At 43.5% G+C, this 21,127-nt stretch overlaps 1 protein-coding gene across 2 annotated transcripts in view; it reads right to left on the reverse strand.

Annotated features, from left to right (window-relative positions):
• Window positions 1-6,611: 6,611 nt before the first annotated feature.
• Window positions 6,612-21,127, reverse strand: part of Nab1 (NGFI-A binding protein 1) — a 40,481-nt gene continuing 25,965 nt past the window's right edge. Inside the window, exons 5-8 of one of the 2 annotated variants that reach the window (XM_059278167.1) lie at window positions 16,106-16,195; window positions 14,138-14,294; window positions 10,982-11,098; window positions 6,612-8,541 (exon numbers count right to left, since the gene is read on the reverse strand). In XM_059278167.1, coding sequence (XP_059134150.1) covers window positions 8,453-8,541; window positions 10,982-11,098; window positions 14,138-14,294; window positions 16,106-16,195 — 453 coding nt within the window. In that variant the 3' untranslated portion in view covers window positions 6,612-8,452. Of the gene's footprint in view, window positions 8,542-10,981; window positions 11,099-14,137; window positions 14,298-16,105; window positions 16,196-21,127 lie in introns of both variants that reach the window. The other variant, XM_059278166.1, reaches the window with a different exon arrangement.

Genomic DNA, 21,127 nt, shown 5'->3' on the forward strand with positions numbered 1-21,127 from the left:
TATGTGGGTGCTAGGAAGTGCACCTGAGTCCGCTGCAAGGGCAGATGAACCATCTCTCCAGCTCCAATGGTTAGTTTTAAATTAGTATCAACTTGCACAGTTTAGAATCACCTGGGAAAAGAGTCTCAGCTGAGTAACTGTCTATCAGGTTGGCAGGTGGGAATGTTTGTGGAGGGGTTGTCTTGTCAATTAATATATGAACACCCAGTCCACTGTGGGTAGCACCATTCCCTGGGCAGGAGGCCCCGAATTACATAAGATAGGAGAAAGTGAGATGAGAGCAGAGGGAAGCCAGCAGCCAGCATGGGTGCCTTCAGTTTCTCTCTGCTATTGACTATGTATGTGGTGTGGCCAACTGCTTGAGTTCTCACCCTGACTTCCCCTCAAACATAAACTGCAACCCGGAATTGTGAGTCAAACAAATCTTTTCCTGCCTATGTTGCTTCTTGTTAGGGTGCTTTATTACACCAACAGATTTGAAACCAGGCAGGATATTTATCAGAGAATCAATAACTCTCAGACATGAGAAGATACCTTATATCAAGCGCATTACTAATGTTTATGCAGTTTACATCTATCAGTTCTATTTTACTTGAGCATATTACATTAAACAATTCCAATATTTATTCTTCCCAATTATTCTGCTTGGCATCACTCTCCAAAATTTTACATAGACCTCCTTAAGTCAACTCATCCTACTTGACTCTTACTCCTGATGACCTTCATTCTGCGGCTTCTTCCTGCCTGGCTTCCAGAATTCCCCTCTCCTGAGTGGTCGCCTCACCTTTCTGGCTGCTTAGTTCTTTGAAGACTCTTTTTATTCTACCCCTAAATGAGCTAGTTTTCCCAAGTTTTATCCTTGGCCACCTTCTTCACTGACCGTATTCTCATTGGATGCCCTGGCTTCAGCTGCTTTAGAACACTCACAAGGCTCACAAGGATAAGAGATTTTTGATCTGAGCTCCAGGCTTTTGTTTGTAAACAATCTTAAATAGCTCTGAGATAACTGGTGATTCAATGTGTTCCAAACAGAGCTTATCTCCACTGCTCTGGAAGATGGCCAAGATGACTGCCAGTGTTTCTCATTTTCCAGGATCACATCCATGAACCAAAGCAAAGAATAGGCCTGTGCATTGGGTATCGTTTGTAATTCTTGCTTATTCCCAGCTTCCACGATGCTCTCTGTATTCAATTATAAACATTTCTGGACCTAGAATCCCTCATTGGGTGTGTCAGGAAAAGCTTGAACAATGGTTTCTTGTCCTTAAGGAGCCTTTGAGGTTTTTACTTTTGTTGTTATTTTTCAAGACAGAGTCTCACTAGCTCTGGCTGTCCTGGAATTCACTATGTAGACCAGGCTGACCTTGATCTCACCAAGAATCTGTCTGCCTCTGCCTCCCACATACTGGGATTAAAGGTGTGGGCCACTATGTCTGGCATGTTTTTGAGTTTAAAAAATATATATTATTTTTTTCATCTTAAAGGCCCTCAATGAGTGTAACCAGTAAGAAATGATATTTCTATTTGGGCTTGAAGTTATCTTATCTACACTGCTTCCTCTCAGCTCCTGCACAGCCAGGTCACAGGTGCCCTCACACTGGCTGGGGTGGGGGGGATCTTTTAAACAGTATGTTTCCTTCCTTATTACACAACCAGGACAAAAGCAACACACAGCATGAAAATTAATTCCATCTCTCAGTATCAATGGGTTCTGGAATTTCTTGGTAGATTTTCATTAACATGAGGATGCCAGCACCAGATTCACTGGCTTGTAAACCAGATTATTTAGGTCACAACTGTAATGATAATGTTTTAACCTTGCAAGCTTTCAGTAAATGAGCTTCTAGAAATTTCTTACTGGGTGCAGAAAGGAGAACAGAGTTCAGGACAGTAACATTAACTCTTCTCCACTGTAATTTACAGATGCAAATGAGGTTAAAATGAACTGCGGTCTGAAACACAGCTAATTGGCTGCCTCTTTGAACCTGCCTTCCCTCACATTCCATATAGAATACACACAAAACATACCTCAACCACTAACCACAGGGTTCTCTGAGGGTGTGTGTGTGTGTGTGTGTGTAGGCCAGAGGACACATCCTGTGTTGTTCCTTCCACACAGTCCTTTTTTTTGGAGACAGGATCTCTCACTGACCACCAAGTGGGCTATGAGCATGTGCCACCACACCTGGCTTTTCACACATGTTCTGGGGTCAAAATCAGATCTCTTTAACTCCAGACAGAGATCTTACTCTGTCTCTGGTCTTTTCCTTTCCAATCTCCTACCACCAGTGCTGGGAATTGGATCTAGGGCCTCACCCATGCTAGGCAAACACTCCTAATGAGCTATATTTCCAGCTTACTCCATTATTTCTTGCTGCTTGCTGGGTAGCTCTTCCCACATACACTGACGACTCCAGAATCCTCCCAAACAAAATGTTGAGTACCAAACTCTCCTTCCTAAATTTCTCTTTGGAAAGCCTCTCTGTTTCCTAAGTTCATAACCATGGTTAATTTCTACCCAATGGTTACAAGCTAGACATTCAACCTATACAATCACTTCTACTAGATGGAGGTGTCCCTGGAGGCAGGGACAGTTTGGGATCTTCTGTGTCTTCACTTCCTAACCCCGCGTGTGCCTAAACATCTTTAGGCAAATGTCTTAACAAGTGTTTGCTGAATGAATTACCAACTGACTGCATATCCTTTACTCCTTACTCTGCGCATTGTTTGAGCTGAGGTTGGACAACTCCAACAGCACCCACACACCTCTTGCCACAGCCAGAGGCCTAGCCAGACCCTGTGGAGCTTCTTGGAACTCTCAAGCATCCAGTTTGTATTATTTTGGGCTATTCCCAATCTTTTTGCATGGTTTCACTTCTTTTAAAACGCTTCTGATTGTTTCTGGGATTGGATTCAGCCGGCATTCTCCTTGCTGTTACACTCTAATCTTCTTCACTCGGATTCTCTACCCCATCCCTAAAAGCATGTACCTGTGCCTGTTTCACACCCCACCTTGGTGGTTTAGTCCAAAAGCAGTTGGTTCATTCTGCTCCTGGCACCAGCCTTGGCATTCATTGTATTGGTTGCCTTCAGGGAGCCTCTGCTGCAATCTTGGCTCTCAGTTACCTGGTTCATACTGTTATCAACATCATCATGCCATGCACGTGTGGTGTTTCTTCACATGTGAATAAGCCAAATCTGTAGAATGTGCTTACTGCGCAGTGTTCATGTTCCTGGGTTTAAGGGACGTCTGTTGATAGTGTGATGATCTAGCACAGGTGTGTAGTAACCATGGCTACATCTTAGGGGTGTGTCTTATCTGCAGAGTTGGGGTGACAACACTTACCTAGAGATTGCAGATTAAATGTAAAGCTGTTGCCGTGTGCCAGGAAACTGGATTTGCGACATCTCACTGTTGCAGTTATGACTAGTTTAGAAGATTAACCTGTTCTAGGCCACCTGCCTCACTAGGCAGAACTAGTCCTGTCTTTTAATATGGGATCAAAGAAAAAAGTGACCTTCCCCTTGTAAACTATCATATACAAGCTCTTTTCCCATTGAAAACACCGCAGTATCAAGGATATTCTTGGAAAAGTTAAGTGATCTCCATTAACTTGACCTTCAGTGTTAATTCTAAATGGAAAGTGCCATTGACTACCCTGAGAATTGGAGTTAAGTACTTAGCTGTCGCTGTGACAGCCCGATCTCACCATACAACCTGCCTTGTGCTTTATCAGTCAAATCAGAGAACTTGAGTTAGCTGATGAACTTGTATAACATATACACACATACATACATAGAAGATGAATCTATACAATGATTCAGGTTTTGACAACAGTAAGACTGGCTGGAAGGGCAAGGATGATGGTCTTGTTAGCCTCAGCTGTTGATGGGAAATCACTCCGTATGAGTCAAGACCTGAGAGGAGCAGGCGTGCATGTCAAAGGCAAATAAAACTAAAACGGCGAGACGCGGCTGACCTATGGGGAAGGACATCCTAACAAAGAAAGCCCTTTGTCTGGGAAGAACAAGAGCAGGTCCGGTGCGAGACCACAGACAACAGTTGACGAGAGTAGTCAGCCTCAGAAAAATCACCAAATGCCTCTGCTGAGCCGGTTCCTGGCAGGACTCCACCTACACATGCACTACTTAGGCATCTTCCTATGTACTTAAGCCTAAGTGACCTGCCAAGATAGGGTGCCGAAGACAGTTAGAGGAGAATGGCCTAGGATTGTGTGTGGGTGCTAAACATAGCACTTCAGACATAAATTTATGAGGTGAAAACTTTTAATACAAAGATGACTCATAAGGTTTCAGAATGCGTAAATACAAAGCACAGGCTGATCTGTAATGCCACGGGCTCTCACCCACAGCGAGCCTCGTGGGCTGATGAGAAAACTGTTTAGACTGCTAGGAAACTTCAAAAGCTGACACTCTGACGTTGAGGAAGAAGACCCTTTTTAGCCTTTGCTGTAGCACCCCCATCTCGAGCTGATGTTACATACTTCCCTGCATGCTGAAGCACCAGGTCCCAATGGCAGCACCTAGTAACAACATTTCTTTGGGCTTGTGAAGAAGCAAGCTGATTCTTTGGAGAATGTACCATGAGAACTTAAATAGACAGCAGTTATAAAGATTTTTTTTTTAAAAAAAAAAAACAGGATGCTAAGAGCATAGCTTGGGGACAGTGTTGACCTTGGATTCAAGAGGCTCTGGGTTCAACTCTAGGACCATAAAAAAAAAATAGATTAAGGTTCTGGAACCTAAAATTGTATTGATGTCTTTCTCAATTTCTATCAATGGAAAATTGTTTCGTGACGCTGTGTAGAATGAATAATTCGAAAACACTCTACTCAAAGTTAGCAAAGGCAAGCAAACCGACTGAGAATGGTAAGTGCCAGTCACACCCAATAGAGGCACTTTCCCGCCGAGGTGTCTTAGTTGTGGTAATCGGTATGCGCTGTACAGAAATTAAACGAGCAGGCCACTGAAGTGGCTCGTGGTGAAGGTGTCACACAAGCCTAGCACGGGTGTGTTCAACCCCGTGCCAAGAGGAGAGCCAGCTCCGCCAAGCTGTCCTCTGTCCCAAGTGTATGCCAGAGCACATGTGTTGCTCACAAACTGTGCACACACAATAGGCACATGTATAAAAAATTAGATGGTCGTTGTTTACACTTGAATATATACAATTTTTATTTACCAGTCAATGTTTTTCCTTTTGAGACAGTCTTCCTGTGTAGGCTGAACTCAAACTCACAGAGATCCCCACCTCAACCTTCAAGGACCAACTAATGACTGGCATCGCACTGGTCCAACCAAATATTTTCAAACTAAAAAAGGAAAAAACAATAGTAGCTAGAATTTCACATGAGTGCTGAGAAAAACCCTAAGATGAATGTTTTGTGATTTATTTCAAATGTTCTTTTTTGAAGGTCATATTGAATTACTGTAGAAATATTAAACATTTTCTTTGGTTGAAGATGAGCTGGCAGAAACCAGCCTTTAATGTCTTTATGGACACTATGAACTTTATGAGACTTGCACATAAGTGGAGCTCTCAGAACGATCGTGGAGACTCAGACTTCAGGGAGACTAGAATGCAAAAGGACACTGTTGTAATGCCTAAGAATTATGTGCCCAATAGATGTGAGAATATGAAGGAAGGAAGAAAGGAGTTCTAACAAGCCAAATTTATAATGAAACCAGTTATTATTTATCATTCTTCTAAAAACCATGGTAAAAATGCGCTAAACAAAGGACATGTGTAAAGCAAATGTAAAACTTGAAAAAAATAAGAACTTAAATCTCTGATTCATATTTTCTGCATAAGAAGCAGTGATTCTTTTTCTTCATTCTCATAAGTCAGTAGAACTAGAAGCCATGGAGGCTCTGAAGCTTTAACCATCGCACATTCAGAAATAAAAGCTTTGCCCCCAGTGTTAGCTTTTGATCACTGAGGCGTCACCCAAGCCTGTAGTAGGGTCCCTATGGAAACAGCCATCATCACCTTTTCTGAGGTTAATCTGTGTTTTTATAGCACTGTCAGGACACTTGGTCATGGTGGAGCCCACTGGAGCATCTCATTTGTGAGGATGCCCGGAGCTCACAGCAAGTGAACAGGCTTCAAGTCCCTGAAACAATGCTTGCACACAGCTGGACCAGAAGTGGCTTTTAATGAAATACTTGCTACCGTATTAACTTGCATCCTACAAGAGAGAGATATGGGCTCCTGCTCACCGCGGTGACAACCTGCTTGGCTTTCTTTTGAAGACTCAGAGAAGCATCCAAGTCACACACAAAATGGTGCTGTGCCAATAATATTTAGCCATTTCAAGTGTGAAATGTGTGGACCACATGCTAGAAAAGGCCTCCCAAGGTGACCATGACCTATCTGGTCTACGGTGTGAATTCAAGGCCAGTTCGGGCCAAGTTAATAACCCTGTCTCAGAATAAAAATGTAAAATGAGTGCTGGGATTATCACTCAGCGGTTGAGCCCTGGTCCATGTGTGAGGCCTGTGTCCAGCCCTCAGTGTCACAGAAAGAAAAAGGATGTCACCCTGCCCCGACATGCTGTAAGGGAGGCGAGTGGACAAGCATCACGGCTGTGGAAGACTCTCAGCATCGGTCCATGAGGCACAGAAATTCTTTATTGCCACAGGAAGCAAGTGCACTCATCATCTTAACAGAATTCACACAACAAAGGATAGATAACACACACCTGGGGAGACATGGTCCCTTGGATGATATTGGCTGTAATACTGAGGTAACCAATTGACCCTTTTCAGTGAAAATATCTTAAACAAAATGAAAAAAAAATTCACTAGTTATAACATCTAATTTATATATACCATTCAAATAAAAATATATATTATTTGCTTTAATGTATAGCAAGTTTAATACATTAGTGTTTACAAAATAAAAACTGTATTCTACTGAAATTTTTTTGTGCTTCTTTATCTCTAAGCTTGGAAGTCAGAAAAGTTGGTTACTTAAGGAAACTAACTTCTAGATTTAAAGATGCAGGTTCTAGGTCCAGGAAAGACAGACAAACACCAGCTGGAAGATCACCGCATCTTTTAAAACTTGCATGTTAAAATCTACAAACCTGAACTGTAAGACACAATTTTTTAAAAAAAGGACCACAAAAATTTCTCAAAATAGATTACAGAATACAGGAAATGGTCCATGAAAGTACCGGATACTGACCAGTGCTGTGGCTAATATTATAAACGGAATGTTCTATTTAAATGGTATCACCTAGCTCTACTTCACAGCACACTGTGAAACCACAATAGTCAACACCAAGGTAGCAACAGGGGTCAAGGTCCCTAAGATACTTCTTAACAGGCAAAAATGCCGTGTTCCAACAGAAACCTGTAGGAAGGGGAGAAAGCCTTTTGATGGTGTAAAAGTTGTTTACTGGTGTTTCTACTTTAACACTCTTCTACAGGTCAGAATGAGAGGTGACCATGTGACAGTGATTAGAGACTCTGGTGTGGACATCTCATCTAACCTTTGGTCAATAGAGTTCAGCAGAACAGATTAGGAACTAATATTTATTACAGCCGAGGTCTAAAGCAGAACTAGAAACAACACACACTCCATGTCAATTCACCCATGTCATCATCATCTTTATCACATTTAGGGTTAACTTACTGTGCCTTAATTTACTTAACATACTCTGAAACATCAATGCTTAAGTCAAGGCTTTTACACATTAGCCCATTTGTGTCAAGGCTTCTGTCCCACTTTCTTACATCTTGAGCAGCTGTCATGAATGTAGCCTACCTCATCTTAGAACTATTAGTCCAATTTTTAATTTGTGCATTGATTAAACCAATGAAAGTGGCATTATTTAGTGAAGGCTACACATTTCCTAGTAACCAAAATCAATTTTAATCAAGTAATAAGTACATCGTCTTTTCCTTGGTGTAAACTGCATATTTGTCCTCCATCTTTCTCCAGTCGCTGCCACAGTGCTAATAACTACATCGCTTAATCTTTCTTTTTATGACTGCAAAAGTCCTAAATGTTGATGAGTAACATTTACCGTAAATACACTTAAAGTAGACAACAAAATTTCAAGTAAAAAGAATGGTATCCACATCTATTAGACCAGAAGGTCTCAACACCTAGATTTGCTTCTATAAATTACACAGACACATTGTACATTCTTAAATAGTGAATGCCTACAATATTGAGCCTTTCCACATGAACACCGTACACAGGAAGGGAATGGTCAGTGTTTGTTACATTGCAACGCTCTCTTGATTCCCTCCTCTGGGGCTGCGGCTTTGTCCCGGTTTCCACAGACGACTGTGTGAGTTCTTACGCTTTGGCTATGATCTGTTTGAGCTGAATGAGGCAACACTGGTTATTAAGGCTTATTCTATGATGGAGCATTATCCTTGAATCTGGTGCCATTTCCAGAGAACGGTGGGAGAATCTCAGCTATCTTGAGTCTTCAGGCTCTGTTTTAATAACTTTCTTTTCCAAGGTAAAAGCAGAGTGAGGGTAGTCTTTTAAGATCCCAAGGCTCTCTGGATAAAACAAAACCAGGAAGAGTCAAGTTATTAACTCCCGCCTTCACAGCAAATATTATTAACTATTCATAACTGTGAAATTCCATATGGAATTGTATTTACAGACTCATGGTTAAAAACATGGGTTCTGGCTGAACACGGTAGTGATGTATTCCCAGGACTCAGGATGCTGAGACAAGGGGATTGCTTCAAGTTCCATGGCCGTCTGAGCTATGTGGAGAGTACCCAGCCAGCCAGAACCACACAGCAAGACCCTGTCTCATGAAAAACAAATGAAAAACAAAACAAAACCAAAAACAAACCAGTTACATTTAAATCTCAACTACATCAACTGCTAGCTGTAAGTTAATGTGAGTGAGCTGAACCTTCATGCCCTTACCTCTAAAGCGAGGAAAATCTGTCCACAGAGTAGGACGAGGGATAAACACGAAATGCATATGAATAAACAGACCTTTTAAAATGCTTGGTGCACTGTGGTAAGTATAGAATCAAACAGATCCTTCACATACAAATGTTAATAGATAAAATATTTACTACAAAACTGTGATTGAAATACATCCTCACTGTTAAAGATGAAACTATGTCTAAAAGTTCCATGGCACTGTAAACTGGGGTTAACTGGGAATAAAGAATGAAGAGTTTACGTTCCTAAGTAAAGGTCCTATGGAGTTTTAAAAGTTATTTGAACAATGTGAAATGCAATCTTTACATAATGCACTAATACTTGGAGATATATACATATAAATACATTATATACATGAAAACATGTGGGCTAATATGCATACATGAAACACACACACACACACACACACTCTCACAGATCCTTTGAAAGGGCCATAGAAAGCAAACCAACATGTCTGTCTACCCTATCTGAACACAGGTAGGTAGCCCAATGTATGTAGGCAGCGTCTCTATACAGAAAGAGATTTAAATTGCACTTAGGAGTAAGAAAAACAGCCACAATGCTTGAATTTTTACCAGCTGCACATCTCAAACTCTCTTGTTCATGGTTTACAATGACCTGTGAAGTATCCACTTTACAGAGGAATCCATGAGAAGCACAGAGAACGAATTCCAGGTCACTTGGTCTTACCACATGGAATCTGTGTCATTTCTACTCATTTTTTTTAAAAAAAGAAAACATTTTTCAATGGACTGACACTGGGCATATAAAAACCACATTCCAGATAGGCCCCATGTTCAGAAGTCACTGGCCACCATGAATCAGACTCCATGGGGTTTTGTTCTGTGAGTGTGGGGTGGGGGTGGGCTTTTGTTTTCTTCTTTTTTTTTTTAAGAGAAAGAACATCACGTTGTGTGAATAATGAGGTAGGGAGGATCTGGGAAAAACTGAGAAGGGAAGGGCATGATCAAAACATAGCATATGAAATTCTCGAAAAATAAAAAAAGTTTAAAAACTAAAATTAAATCTTAAAAAGAAAAGCAAAAACTCTTTTTTAGGTATTCCTTTGTTCTGTTCTATGTAAAATCCCAGCTTAACTATCTCCATGTAGCAGAGATACCAAGTGTGTCTCCACGGTGACATAAAGTGTAACCAATGTAACTGCAGGATTTCTTTTATGTAGGGTCTTTGAAGCAGTATGAGTTTGTGGAAAGCATGTTAGTTTGTCAAGAACTTGGAAGAAGAGCTTGCTTTTTCATATTGGTAAAAAGAGGAGACTAATTTGCTATCACTTGAGGACAGTTTCATTAGTCAACTTCTTTGACAGTCCGTGTGAAACAGTGGATTAAGGGTCACACGGTAGAGGACAGTATTTAGCACAGCAGCCTTTTCTGCCCTGGAAACATGAACAGAAAGATGCAGACTGTCTGGACAACTTCCTAGTTAATCCTCAATCCACCATCAGCATAAAGTCCTGTTCCTACGACTTAACGTACAAATCCAGCAAACTGTCCTGCCTGGTCTCAGCTGCCCCATCTCTAAAACCAATGACCGTGATCAAGTGATTCCTACAGTTACTTTTACTCAAAGGCTGAATGACACCAGACTCTCCTAAGTGGTGCTGGCATCTACTAGCCAATGCTGTGTGATTCATTTTACTTGGGTAAATACCATAAAACTGCACCCTAAAATGCACCTATCTGCATGCATAGTCAGGTTCTGGTACACAAGGCTTTCTCAGCAAGAGACCAGGTGTGGAGCCCACCTGTGTCATATCACAGTATTGTCAGAAAAGAAGAGCCAGTCTAACTCATCCTAACCATTTATTACCCAGCTTAAACTAGCTACAGGCTGCCATCCATACAATGGCTTGTCCAGTAGTCTGAACTCCATGACTCTTCCTTGTCATTCCTTACAATACTGTAGCTCTCAAAGAGGCTGGCTAATATTCTGGTAATCTGTGATTTCCACTGTTCAGCAGAACTAAGGGAATGCCACCCAGGTTTTCTCCGATTGCAGACACTGCATTCTCACCTGATGAGTGGGACTTGGCCTCACTGGGGTAAAGTCTGCTCAGCTCCCCATCGACCACAAAATGATGGGGCTGTCTGTTCTGTACATCAGGCATTCGGAGATTCAAAGGTCGTTCTCCTAACGGGAAGGAGAGAAGGAAGAAAGGAAGGGAGGGAGGGAGGGGAGGAGGGAGGAAGGAAGAAAGGACAGAAAAAACAAAGTAACATTTAAAACATTCCCAGTGTTCTTTGTCGTTTATTTTCTGTTTGATTTCCTAAATAAATGTTCACAGATTGCTGGAACACACCTTATGAAGAAGGAGACATGTCAGGAGGCACGGAAACACTATGCTAACTGGGGAAAGACTTTTGAAACAACTTGGGAGGGAAACGGCAAGTCTTTGATGCTGAAGAAACAAACCGCAGGGGTATAGATAGAGCTAGGATGAACCAAACAAGAGACGCACATTTCTAGAAGCTCTCCAGCACTCACTGTATTAACACAGCTCCTCTGTAAGACATTTTCCTTAACACTGTACCCATGGACTAAGGCACGCTGTTACCGAACCACACATTTAAAAGGGAAGACAGAGCTAGGCAGTGGTGGCACACACCTTTAATCCCAGCACTCAGGAGGCAGAGGCAGGCAGATCTCTGTGAGTTCAAGGCCAGCCTGGTCTACAAAGCAAATTCCAGGACAGCCAGGGCTACACAGAGAAACCCTGTCTCGGGGGAGAAAAGAAAAAAAGAAAAAAAGGAGAGGCAGAGATGGCTTCAGGCCAATTATAGTTTTGTTTTTGTTTTTAAGCACAACCCATGAAAAATTAACTAGTGCAGATACAGTAAAATGCTTTATAAATTGTATTATATTATCCATCACAGCAAGTTATGCTAGCGTCATAAATCAAGCTCCATCAAATCTTTCATAATTGTGATTGCTTGACTGTTAATTCTTAGAACAGAGAAATTAAGACCTCAACTAAAATGTGTTTGTCATGGTTTAGAGAGAAAATCTTTCTTTCACTCTCATGTCAGGATCTAGGGCTTGCTAACATGCTATTCTTATTTGGATGGAAAAAAAAAACCTTTGGCAATACACATCATACAAAGGATTAACATCCAGAACATATAAAGGAGTACAAAAATTAGTCACCCAAACCTCTAACCTTCCAATTAGTAACTGTACTAATGAAATGATTAGATAATTCTGAAAAAAAAAAAGTTAAAGAAATATACATACTCCCCATATGTTTAAAGATTGGCTCAACATTCTCAGCTATCATGTAAAAGCAAATGAAAATTAAAATTGCTTTGAGATTCTGCCTCACCCCGGTTAGAACGGCTAACATTGAGAAAACAAATGCCAACCAATGCCAGAGAGGATGCAGGGCAAAGATCCCCACTCACTGCTGGCGAGAGTGGGCACTGGTGTTCCCAGACGACTGGGAACTAAACACAGAACCACCATCTAACCCAGCTCTACCGCTCCTGTGTGTATGTCTGCAGGGAGCCAGACTTCCTACCCCAGAGACATGCACACACTTGGCTAGTGCTGCACTGCTCACAAGGGCTGAGACATCAGCTGGGCCCAGGTGTCCACCGGCAGATGAACAGGAAGGAACACAAGGTACAGACGCACAGGCGAATTTTATTCAGCCGAAAAGGAAAGTGAAAAGATAACACTTGTAGGAAAGCAGATGGAATGGGAATCATTATATACTATGTTAAGTGAGATAAGCTAAATTCGGAGACAAACACCACATTTTCTTTTGTCTGTTGAACCTAGGTGTGTGTGTGTGTGTGTGTGTGTGTGTGTGTGTGTGTGATCAAACGAGAAAGGAGGCAATGAGCTGGGAGGTAGGGATTTTAGAAGAGGGCGAGGGCAAGAAGAGGGTAATCCGACACTGACATGAAAGGGGCTGTGGGAGAGAGGAAGGTTCTGGGCAGGAGGATAAACACAACCCAGTCTGCATGGAATGCAGGAGGGTAATCAGAGGACAGTCTACATGGAATGCAGAAACAGAGGACAGTCTGCATGGAGTGCAGGAGGGTAATCAGAGCACAGTCTGCATGGAGTGCAGGGGGGTAATCAGAGCACAGTCTGCATGGAGTGCAGGGGGGTAAACAGAGGACAGTCTGCATGGAGTGCAGGAGGGTAATCAGAGCACAGTCTGCATGGAGTGCAGGAGGGTAAACAGAGGACAGTCTGAAAGGAGTGCAGGAGGGTAAATAGAACCCAGTCTGCATGGAGTGCACCATCAAAGCATTACTTTGTGTGAACTTGAGGCATTTTTTAAAAGATGGATTCTTACTTGGAATGAGGAGATACCAAGAGTGGTAATTCCCATCTGCTAGAAAGTGAACAATACATAAAATAAAACAATATGAAAATACTGTTTTCCTTTGGCTGTTTAGCAGTATTTGGGACCACAGGACCCATTTCCAGGTTTACATGGCATGCCTCTCTACCTGAAGCTCAGTGGCACATGAGCAGGGATGTCTTCTGAACTGCTATGCCTTCTGGGCTTAGAGGCATGCCTGGCATATAGAAAATACTTCAAAAAATCCTCTGAACGAGTGGATAACAATGACTGGGGATCTTCTTCATGCTGAAGTCATGAGAAAAGAAAAAGAATTTTCATAGTAAAAACACTCATGACTTGCTGAGCTCTCTAGCATGGACTGTGTTCTGTGTTTTAGAGATAACTACCACGTCCTCTTAGGAAACAAATGTTACACCATTTAAAGAAAGATGTTATGATCATTTTGAAAAGGTGGGGGTGTACCTCAGTGGAAGGCCCTAGGTTCAATGCCCGGCAAAACAAGGAAACAGATTCCATCTAAGAACTGTCTTTGATGAACCTCTTTTGTTTGTTTGTTTGTTTGTTTGTTTGTTTTGGGGGGGAATGGCCTATATGCTCACATCCCCATCCTGACCAACCTCTACAAGACACATGTGCAAACCTAGTATAGGAATGATAAAATTTAAGGATTTCAGAAATGAAAATGTGCAGGATGAATACTTTCCTTTGAAAAGGAACTAGTTAAAAAAAAATGGATTTTCACAGGGATAAAATAATCCCTTCAAAATACTGATTTAAATCTAATCCGTTCTCCCCATTTCTCTGTGAAAGGCGCACGGTGCCGGCTCGAAGGCCGGATCACTGCAGGGGCGCACCTTGTCCGTCAGAGCCATCGGAAGGCAGGCCGTCCGGGCTGTGCTCTCCGGAGCTCTGCCTGTAGAGCCCAGCTGTCAGCCTCCTCTCCTGCTGCAGCCTCTCGTAGCTGGCCTGGGCACACAGCAGCTCCATCTGCTTCGCCATCCCCTTCTCAGCCTGCTAGAAAGTAAAGCAAAAATAAAACCAACAACCACAGCATCCTAGACGTCTTAATAGCTTAAAGTTGCCAATTTCAGACTCCGGCAAATGTATTTAGTATTTATTAAAATGAGCTCACACTTCCTGTGGTATGCTTGCCTCCATAAATATGAATAAATGTCTGCGTCATGTGAGATACTGAGTTTGTTCAAAAGGTGTCTTTTCAGTCCCATAAAGAGAATCCCGTGTGAGCTCAAAAACAACATAACCTTCACTTTGTTTTCCAAGGTCGTGGGTCTTTTAAAGGATTTCCCTTCTTTCTTAAAAAAAGAAAGAAAGAAGAACTCAAGAGCACCAGCAACATCTGCTGTCAACTACACTGAACACAGGGTGAAATCCTGGCATTTTATTTTAGGATCTGGCACTATCCAGACTCTGCTGATGACAGCCTGCCTGGAGGAGAAAAGGTGTAAAACGGCTGTCTAGAGGAACGAGACAAACACACCTCCCACCAAAATTAAACAATGCAAATTATGTAGAGCAGCATCCATGCCAGCAAGGATCTCTGCCTCCGCCCCAGAGAGAAGCGGCATTTCCCCACCAGGCATAAACGGACATGTTTAAAATACAAGGCTGGTGTGTGACATATAAAGTCATCTCCGCACGTATTCCAGAAGCTTCTTTCGTATGCACCGTTTTAAATTACTTGCCTGTGGTATTCAAAGCAGCGTATCTATGACATTTGCCAAGGAAGTAATAGTCAAAATGCAGATATGATTCATTAACATGTTATGTAAAAGTACTATAAGGATCCTGCTATATAAAATTGGTTACCAAAGTTATGATTCACAATTTTAAAAATCAATAGATGGAACACAGAATGAGTTAAATAACTAGAAAGAATGCCCATCCTACTTTTCTAAATGTGCACAAACCAAATCAAAGGTAACAATAACCTCATTTCACTTGAAATCCAACCCATTAACCGACGGCATTTCAGCGGGCAGTACGAGAAGGAAACAGCCTTTACCCTCTTCTCCCCGGTGACCAGGCCTGGCAATACTCCATGTGAATGTAAACAGCTCTGCGGTGCTGTCTAAAAGGGGCACTCACACACGGACTTTGGAAATGTCCACTTCTGAGCACAGACATAGTTAAAAATTCACTATAATTTGGGGGTGGGGGATGGCTGGTGCAGCACAGCACGGGCTGGATGAGCCTGAGAAGCCACGTTCAAACCCCAGCACCCGCATGAAGAGTGGAGCGTGGTGGATGCACTGTGATCCCAGTACTGGGGAGGCAGAGCTTGGTGGATCCTGGGGGCTTAGCAGCAGCATAAACACGATGGAAGGTGGATGGCTCCTGAGGAATAACACCCACAGCTTCCCTCTGGCCTCTACAGACAGGTGCACACGTGTACACACACCTGCACCCACACAAACACGCACCCCCTCAATATGTACAGGAATTAATAAAATTATCCAAAGCCACACACTAATTTAACAATTCCTCAGTGAGGCTTTAAATGAGGTAAGAGTTACGATGTCGACAATATGCGACTGAGATCTTGTGCGACTTTACCTCAGAATTGTGCTGTACACAGCCATGCTGAGAATAAAAGAGAATGCCCCATTTCCTACAAGTAAGTAATGTCTTATCAGATTCTGTTCATGAACCAAATGAAACCAAGTCGTTCCTGCCACCGGACAGATACAGCTGTGGAGAAGACATTTTAACAATAACCAGAGACAATTCAATCCTCCAAACCCTCAATCTGAAGCAGCCCCGTCTTCAAGCCCACAGCTGTCTGCACGAGGAGGGCTGGTTACCTGGGAATTGAGTGCTGCAAGCTCCTCGCTCTTGGCTCTGGCCTGCTGGAAGAGCGTGTGCACCGACTCCTGGAAGTCTGGAAAGCCGTCCTGTGGGGCAGATCACAGGGCCTCAGTACGTGGACTCTGTTACCACATGAAGCACAAACAACACTTCCTCTTCAGCAGTGGTCGGCTGAGGCCGCAGAGCATGCCAGTCTTAGACCACCACGCCTTGTGTTCTGCAGCCAACCACAAATGAAGAACATGGGAAATGCAGTCATCACCGTCACCAGCAAGTGAGCTCTGTGACCACAGGGACGAGAACCAACATCGCAGCCAGCATCGACTCACCATCTGCTCACACCGGACACTTCAGAGTGTCCTAACTTTTCCTGATTTCTGGTTTTGCGAAAAGCACTGTGAAACATTTCCATGGAAACAGCATTTTCCTACAGTTTCAACAATCCAGTAGAAAAAACATGAAGAGGCAGAACCCTCCACCAGGACGTGACCCTTGCTGTCCTCTACCTCTGTCTGCAGTGGGTCTCAACCTTCCTGATACTGCGAACCTAATACAGTGCCTCACGTTGTGGTGACCCCCAACCATAAGATTATTTCATTGCTACTTCATAACTTAATTACTGTTATGACTTATAATGTAAATATCTGTTTTCTTATGGTCCGAGGACACCCCTGTGAAGAGGGGCTGTGACCCCCAGGTTGAGAACCACCCGTTAAAGCCCTCCATTGCTTCATTGGACCTGGCTAGCACTGGGGACTGCTGGGCTTTTAAAAATATTTCTTTTGTCAATTTATTTTTGTTTTGACATCCCAAAAATAAACTGTATACGTTACAGTTGCCCAAGCTTCTGTGTTACCGTGACCCCTACTGCACTATAGTCCAAGGGACAGCTTTAGAAATTCAGTAAATAGTCCCATCGCCAGGTGTTCCCAAGTATCTTTTTGGTTGCTTGTTTGTAATCCATCTGGAACTACCTTTGCTATGTACCATGTGGTAAAGAGCTAAAGTAAAAGAAATGATTTTTAAATTGCCAACTTGAATTTCCTGGTACTGTCCAGTGACAGGCCGGCCGTGGGGACCGGCCAGACCTCCAGTCCCTGCCCTCCAGTCAGTTCTCCTTGCGGGGAAGACAAGAGACTCTACCAGAGAAGATGAGAGGACCAAGCAGGAAGGGGCGATGCCTTTAGCACGTGACTGCTGTAAGCAAAAACAGCAGTAGATTCCACGCTTCCTGGAGGGCATTCTATGCCCGGGCAACCCTACAGCTACGTAGACTCAGGTCATGTGTATCTGGGTGAACCTACCCACCGTTTCTCTCGAGTTCCTTTGAGCTGCTGTTTGCTGTTCCACATGAATACAAAAGCTACGGCGCAACCGTGATGACTTTGTAAAGCTGAGGAAGGCCGCCAAGGCTCTCCTTACAGAAACCTTTATTACACAGGGTTAACAATTAAAATCCAAATTTGTTACGATAGCCGAGGAGAAAAAGATGTTGTGATGTAATACAATTTTTTACTTTGAGATATAAGATATTGGCTCAGAACATTCTCCCATATGGTCTTTATGTGCCATGCTTTCAAATATTTAATCTACCAAATTAATTTACTAAATAACACCTAATTACCTATTTTTAATTTTAAAATGATTTTATTGTTTTGAGACGGTCTCATCCTACTGCCCAGGCTGGCCCCAGCTCACAATGCTCACAATGTAGCTCAGGCCGACCTTGAACTTACAACCTTTCTGCCTTGGCTCCTGAGGGCTGGGATCAAAGGTACCACCACCACAATGAGCAAATTATCTGTTTGTCTGTTTGAAGTCAGACATGAAATAACATGATTGGTGGTAAAAAGTGAGTAACTCTGACACTGTGAGATGGCCTTGCGTACCTTCCCATCCAACAGTACTCCGTGAGTACTGAAGACACTGCCTCTCTAGCTCCCACCCCGATGTGGAGGAATGTATAGACCATGATCAGTGGGTGAGCTACAGCCAACTTTATAGAGGAGCATGAACATACACTGTTTTCTTAGTTATTCCATTTTTCTTCTAGGAATTTTTTTTACGCCTAAAGCTCCAGCCTCAACTTGAATGAACCTTCCCTTAAGCTCAAGGTAGTGGACTTGGAACAAGGAAGAATCTCTGAGAACAGCTTTGCTGGCTTGCAGGGGCCCGGACTGTTCTGGTGCCCACTGCACGGGCATTTTCTACCCGGCCCTCACAAACGATGCTCGGTTTCCTGGAGTCTATGGCTATAGACACTAGGCTCAACCCATGCATCCCTAACATGAAGCGCGATGTGAGTAAGCATCTGTTACAGCTGTTGTTCATGAGAACTGACTTCAGCTCTATGATTTATGCTGGGTTTGAAATCTAATCCTGTTGCTGTTTCCGGTATGCAGAGCAGACTGTTTTGCCACTGGGCATATCGTCCCATCTGTAGCAGGGACACTATAGCAGCCATGAGGCTAATTTATACAATTATTTTTAGAGGAACAAATAAAGCATAGAAAATACTTAGCTCGGTGGTCGGCACACGGGAATTATACTCATGAGGAGTGTTTCTGCCATTTAGACAGTTCAGCCAGAGAGCTACCAGGCTTAATCAGACTAAAACAGCCCAGTGCAGTTGACTTACCATTCCTGTTATACAGAGGGGAAAAAGGTGTCTTAGGGATATTTACACAGCATAGCTATCTGAGGATGAGTGGGGCCTACATACTTAACACTACAACCAGCAAGCAAATCCTGGGTATATTGGTAGGGGGTACACTGGTGAAAAGCAGTGGAATGGAAATCCAGAAGCACCTATTGGACAGGGACCCGGAACACCGAGGAGGCTCTCCAGACGGCATGAAGCTTCAAGGATGAGAATTCCTCAGGAAAAGACAGCGGCTTATAGAGAGGCTTGAAGGCAAAACCAAAGGGCTGCACAGCACCGTTTTATTATACTTCCTGTAAGAAATGCTCCAAGGAAGAGGGCGGCAGCAAAGCAGAGATGCACGTCCAGATTCTGTGCGCCCGTACACCACACAATACCTGAATCTTAAAGAGATGACGTAAATACTCTCCTCAGTGTAGAGAAGCCACTGACACTCTTGGAAGACCCGATTTTAGAAAGGCCACACTAAACACAGCCGAGACTAGTAAACGCCTCTGGTGAAGACGGAACAGAGTGTGGGGGTGTGGAGGGATGCTCACTTCAATAACGGCAGCAAAGCCAGGCATGGCTTGGTCGGGGAACTAGAAAATGGATGGATTCGGTCAGAGGCACGACTTCCCTGCACTCAAACCAGATAAGTAGGTGTAGTGAGCCTGGACAAAGGGATGAGGTCAGGGCTGGAGACTCAAGAGCAGTCACCCGCTCAGCCCTCAGTAGCAGGCTGTGGGTGGAGCTGCTGAGGCCCCAGATGCCCCAACACCTCAAACATGGTTTGAAGAGGCTTGTGAAGGAGGAAGAGGCTTGCCAGTCTTCTCCGGTTAGGACCAGATGTGTGGTCTCAGCAAGTCAACCTCATTATTCACAGCGTTTCCAATTTTTCCACAGAGATTACATCACCTGCTTTGTGGGCCCCCCCCCCGGGGGTGGGGGAGGGGGGAGATCTGTGGGCATTAAATGAACTAATGCAGATGGCACATCTTGTCACAGAGTGCCTTCATGGTCAGGGCTATATTCAGCCATGAGAACACTGCAAAGCTGGGCAGGGGACCTCCAAACTCTGCACGTGAAAAGCTTTCTGGGAAGTGGGTGGTGCTCCATTGTTAATAATGAGAGAAACAAGCTATCGGGAATGGATGACAGAGAAACCGAAGAGAGATCATCCCCAAGACACTGGTACACTGGTAGAGGAATAGCTTGGTCTCCTTCACTGTGTTGGTTCAGGACTTATTCTGGGTCTCTGTGGCTTTCTTTCTAGGCACCAGCTGTACCATGCTATGAGCAATTTATCTCCATGTCACACTGATGGCTGCTGCCATTAATCACCGCGTTCCCTTGGTGATGAGATTCTGGGTCTCAGCACTGAGAAAATAAGATGTATGTTTGGAGGCTGTTCATGACCTAATTAGTCTCACCCCTTTGGTCCCCACCCTCGCCGTGCTCTCACTCTCCCACCAAGCACCAGCGAGCTGTTTTAAACACCGCCCAGCTGTCTCGGAGTGATGGGTCGCGGCAGATGTTCTTAACCCCACAAGTGCATTTTCCCTTTCTCTATTCACGCTTTCCGTATGAATAGCAGATTGTGCCGCTTCTGCCTTTCTGATCCAGGGAGGAGAGCCCACGGCAGGCTCACCCGCCTTCATTTCACAAGCTTAGTCACAGTGTAGGTGGATACGCTGACCCTGCCCCGCCCCGCCCCGCCCCGCCCCCCTGGAGCGGCCGGCAGATGTTTCCTCTTTCTTGTTCAAACCCAGCTCTCGGGCTCTCTGGGCTCCATGAACAAATTTACTTCTTCCTCTCAGTTGTTTCTGTACTCCACAGGGACAGGAGAGTCGTCGCCTCTCACTCCTGTCCTGCGTCTAGCAATTCCGGTGAAAGAAAATGAAGGAGGAAAAGACACAGAGCAGACAGTCCATCCACGCAGTGTTCCACCTCCCTCCCTAAGACGCTCTTGTGACACTGTCATTACTGGAGTTAATGACAGTCTGTTCAAGGAACCTCGTGTGTTCCTAAATCAAAAAGAAACGTTACCCACTGACTCTACTTTTAACCAGTATTTTAGATTTTTAAGCAAAGACAAGATCGCCAGGGATTCTGGCTCCCAACTCTTCATGTTCTATGATGAGTTGCAAGGCCATCTTGCCCAGTCGTAGGCAGAGTATAAATAAATCAGACTAACTTTTACAGGTACACTCTATCTTCCCCACACACCTTCTATGCCCATTCTAAACAGCAAGTGTATCACACAGTACTCTCTTTCATATAAATATATTTTGTAGTTACCACTGTTAAACTTTTTTACTAAGAACTTACAGTAGTTTACCAGGCAGCCGGCCTTGAATTGGAAAATAGTAATTAC

The sequence above is a fragment of the Peromyscus eremicus genome, chromosome 13, assembly GCF_949786415.1.
Source record: "Peromyscus eremicus chromosome 13, PerEre_H2_v1, whole genome shotgun sequence".
Classification (NCBI taxonomy): domain Eukaryota; kingdom Metazoa; phylum Chordata; class Mammalia; order Rodentia; family Cricetidae; genus Peromyscus; species Peromyscus eremicus.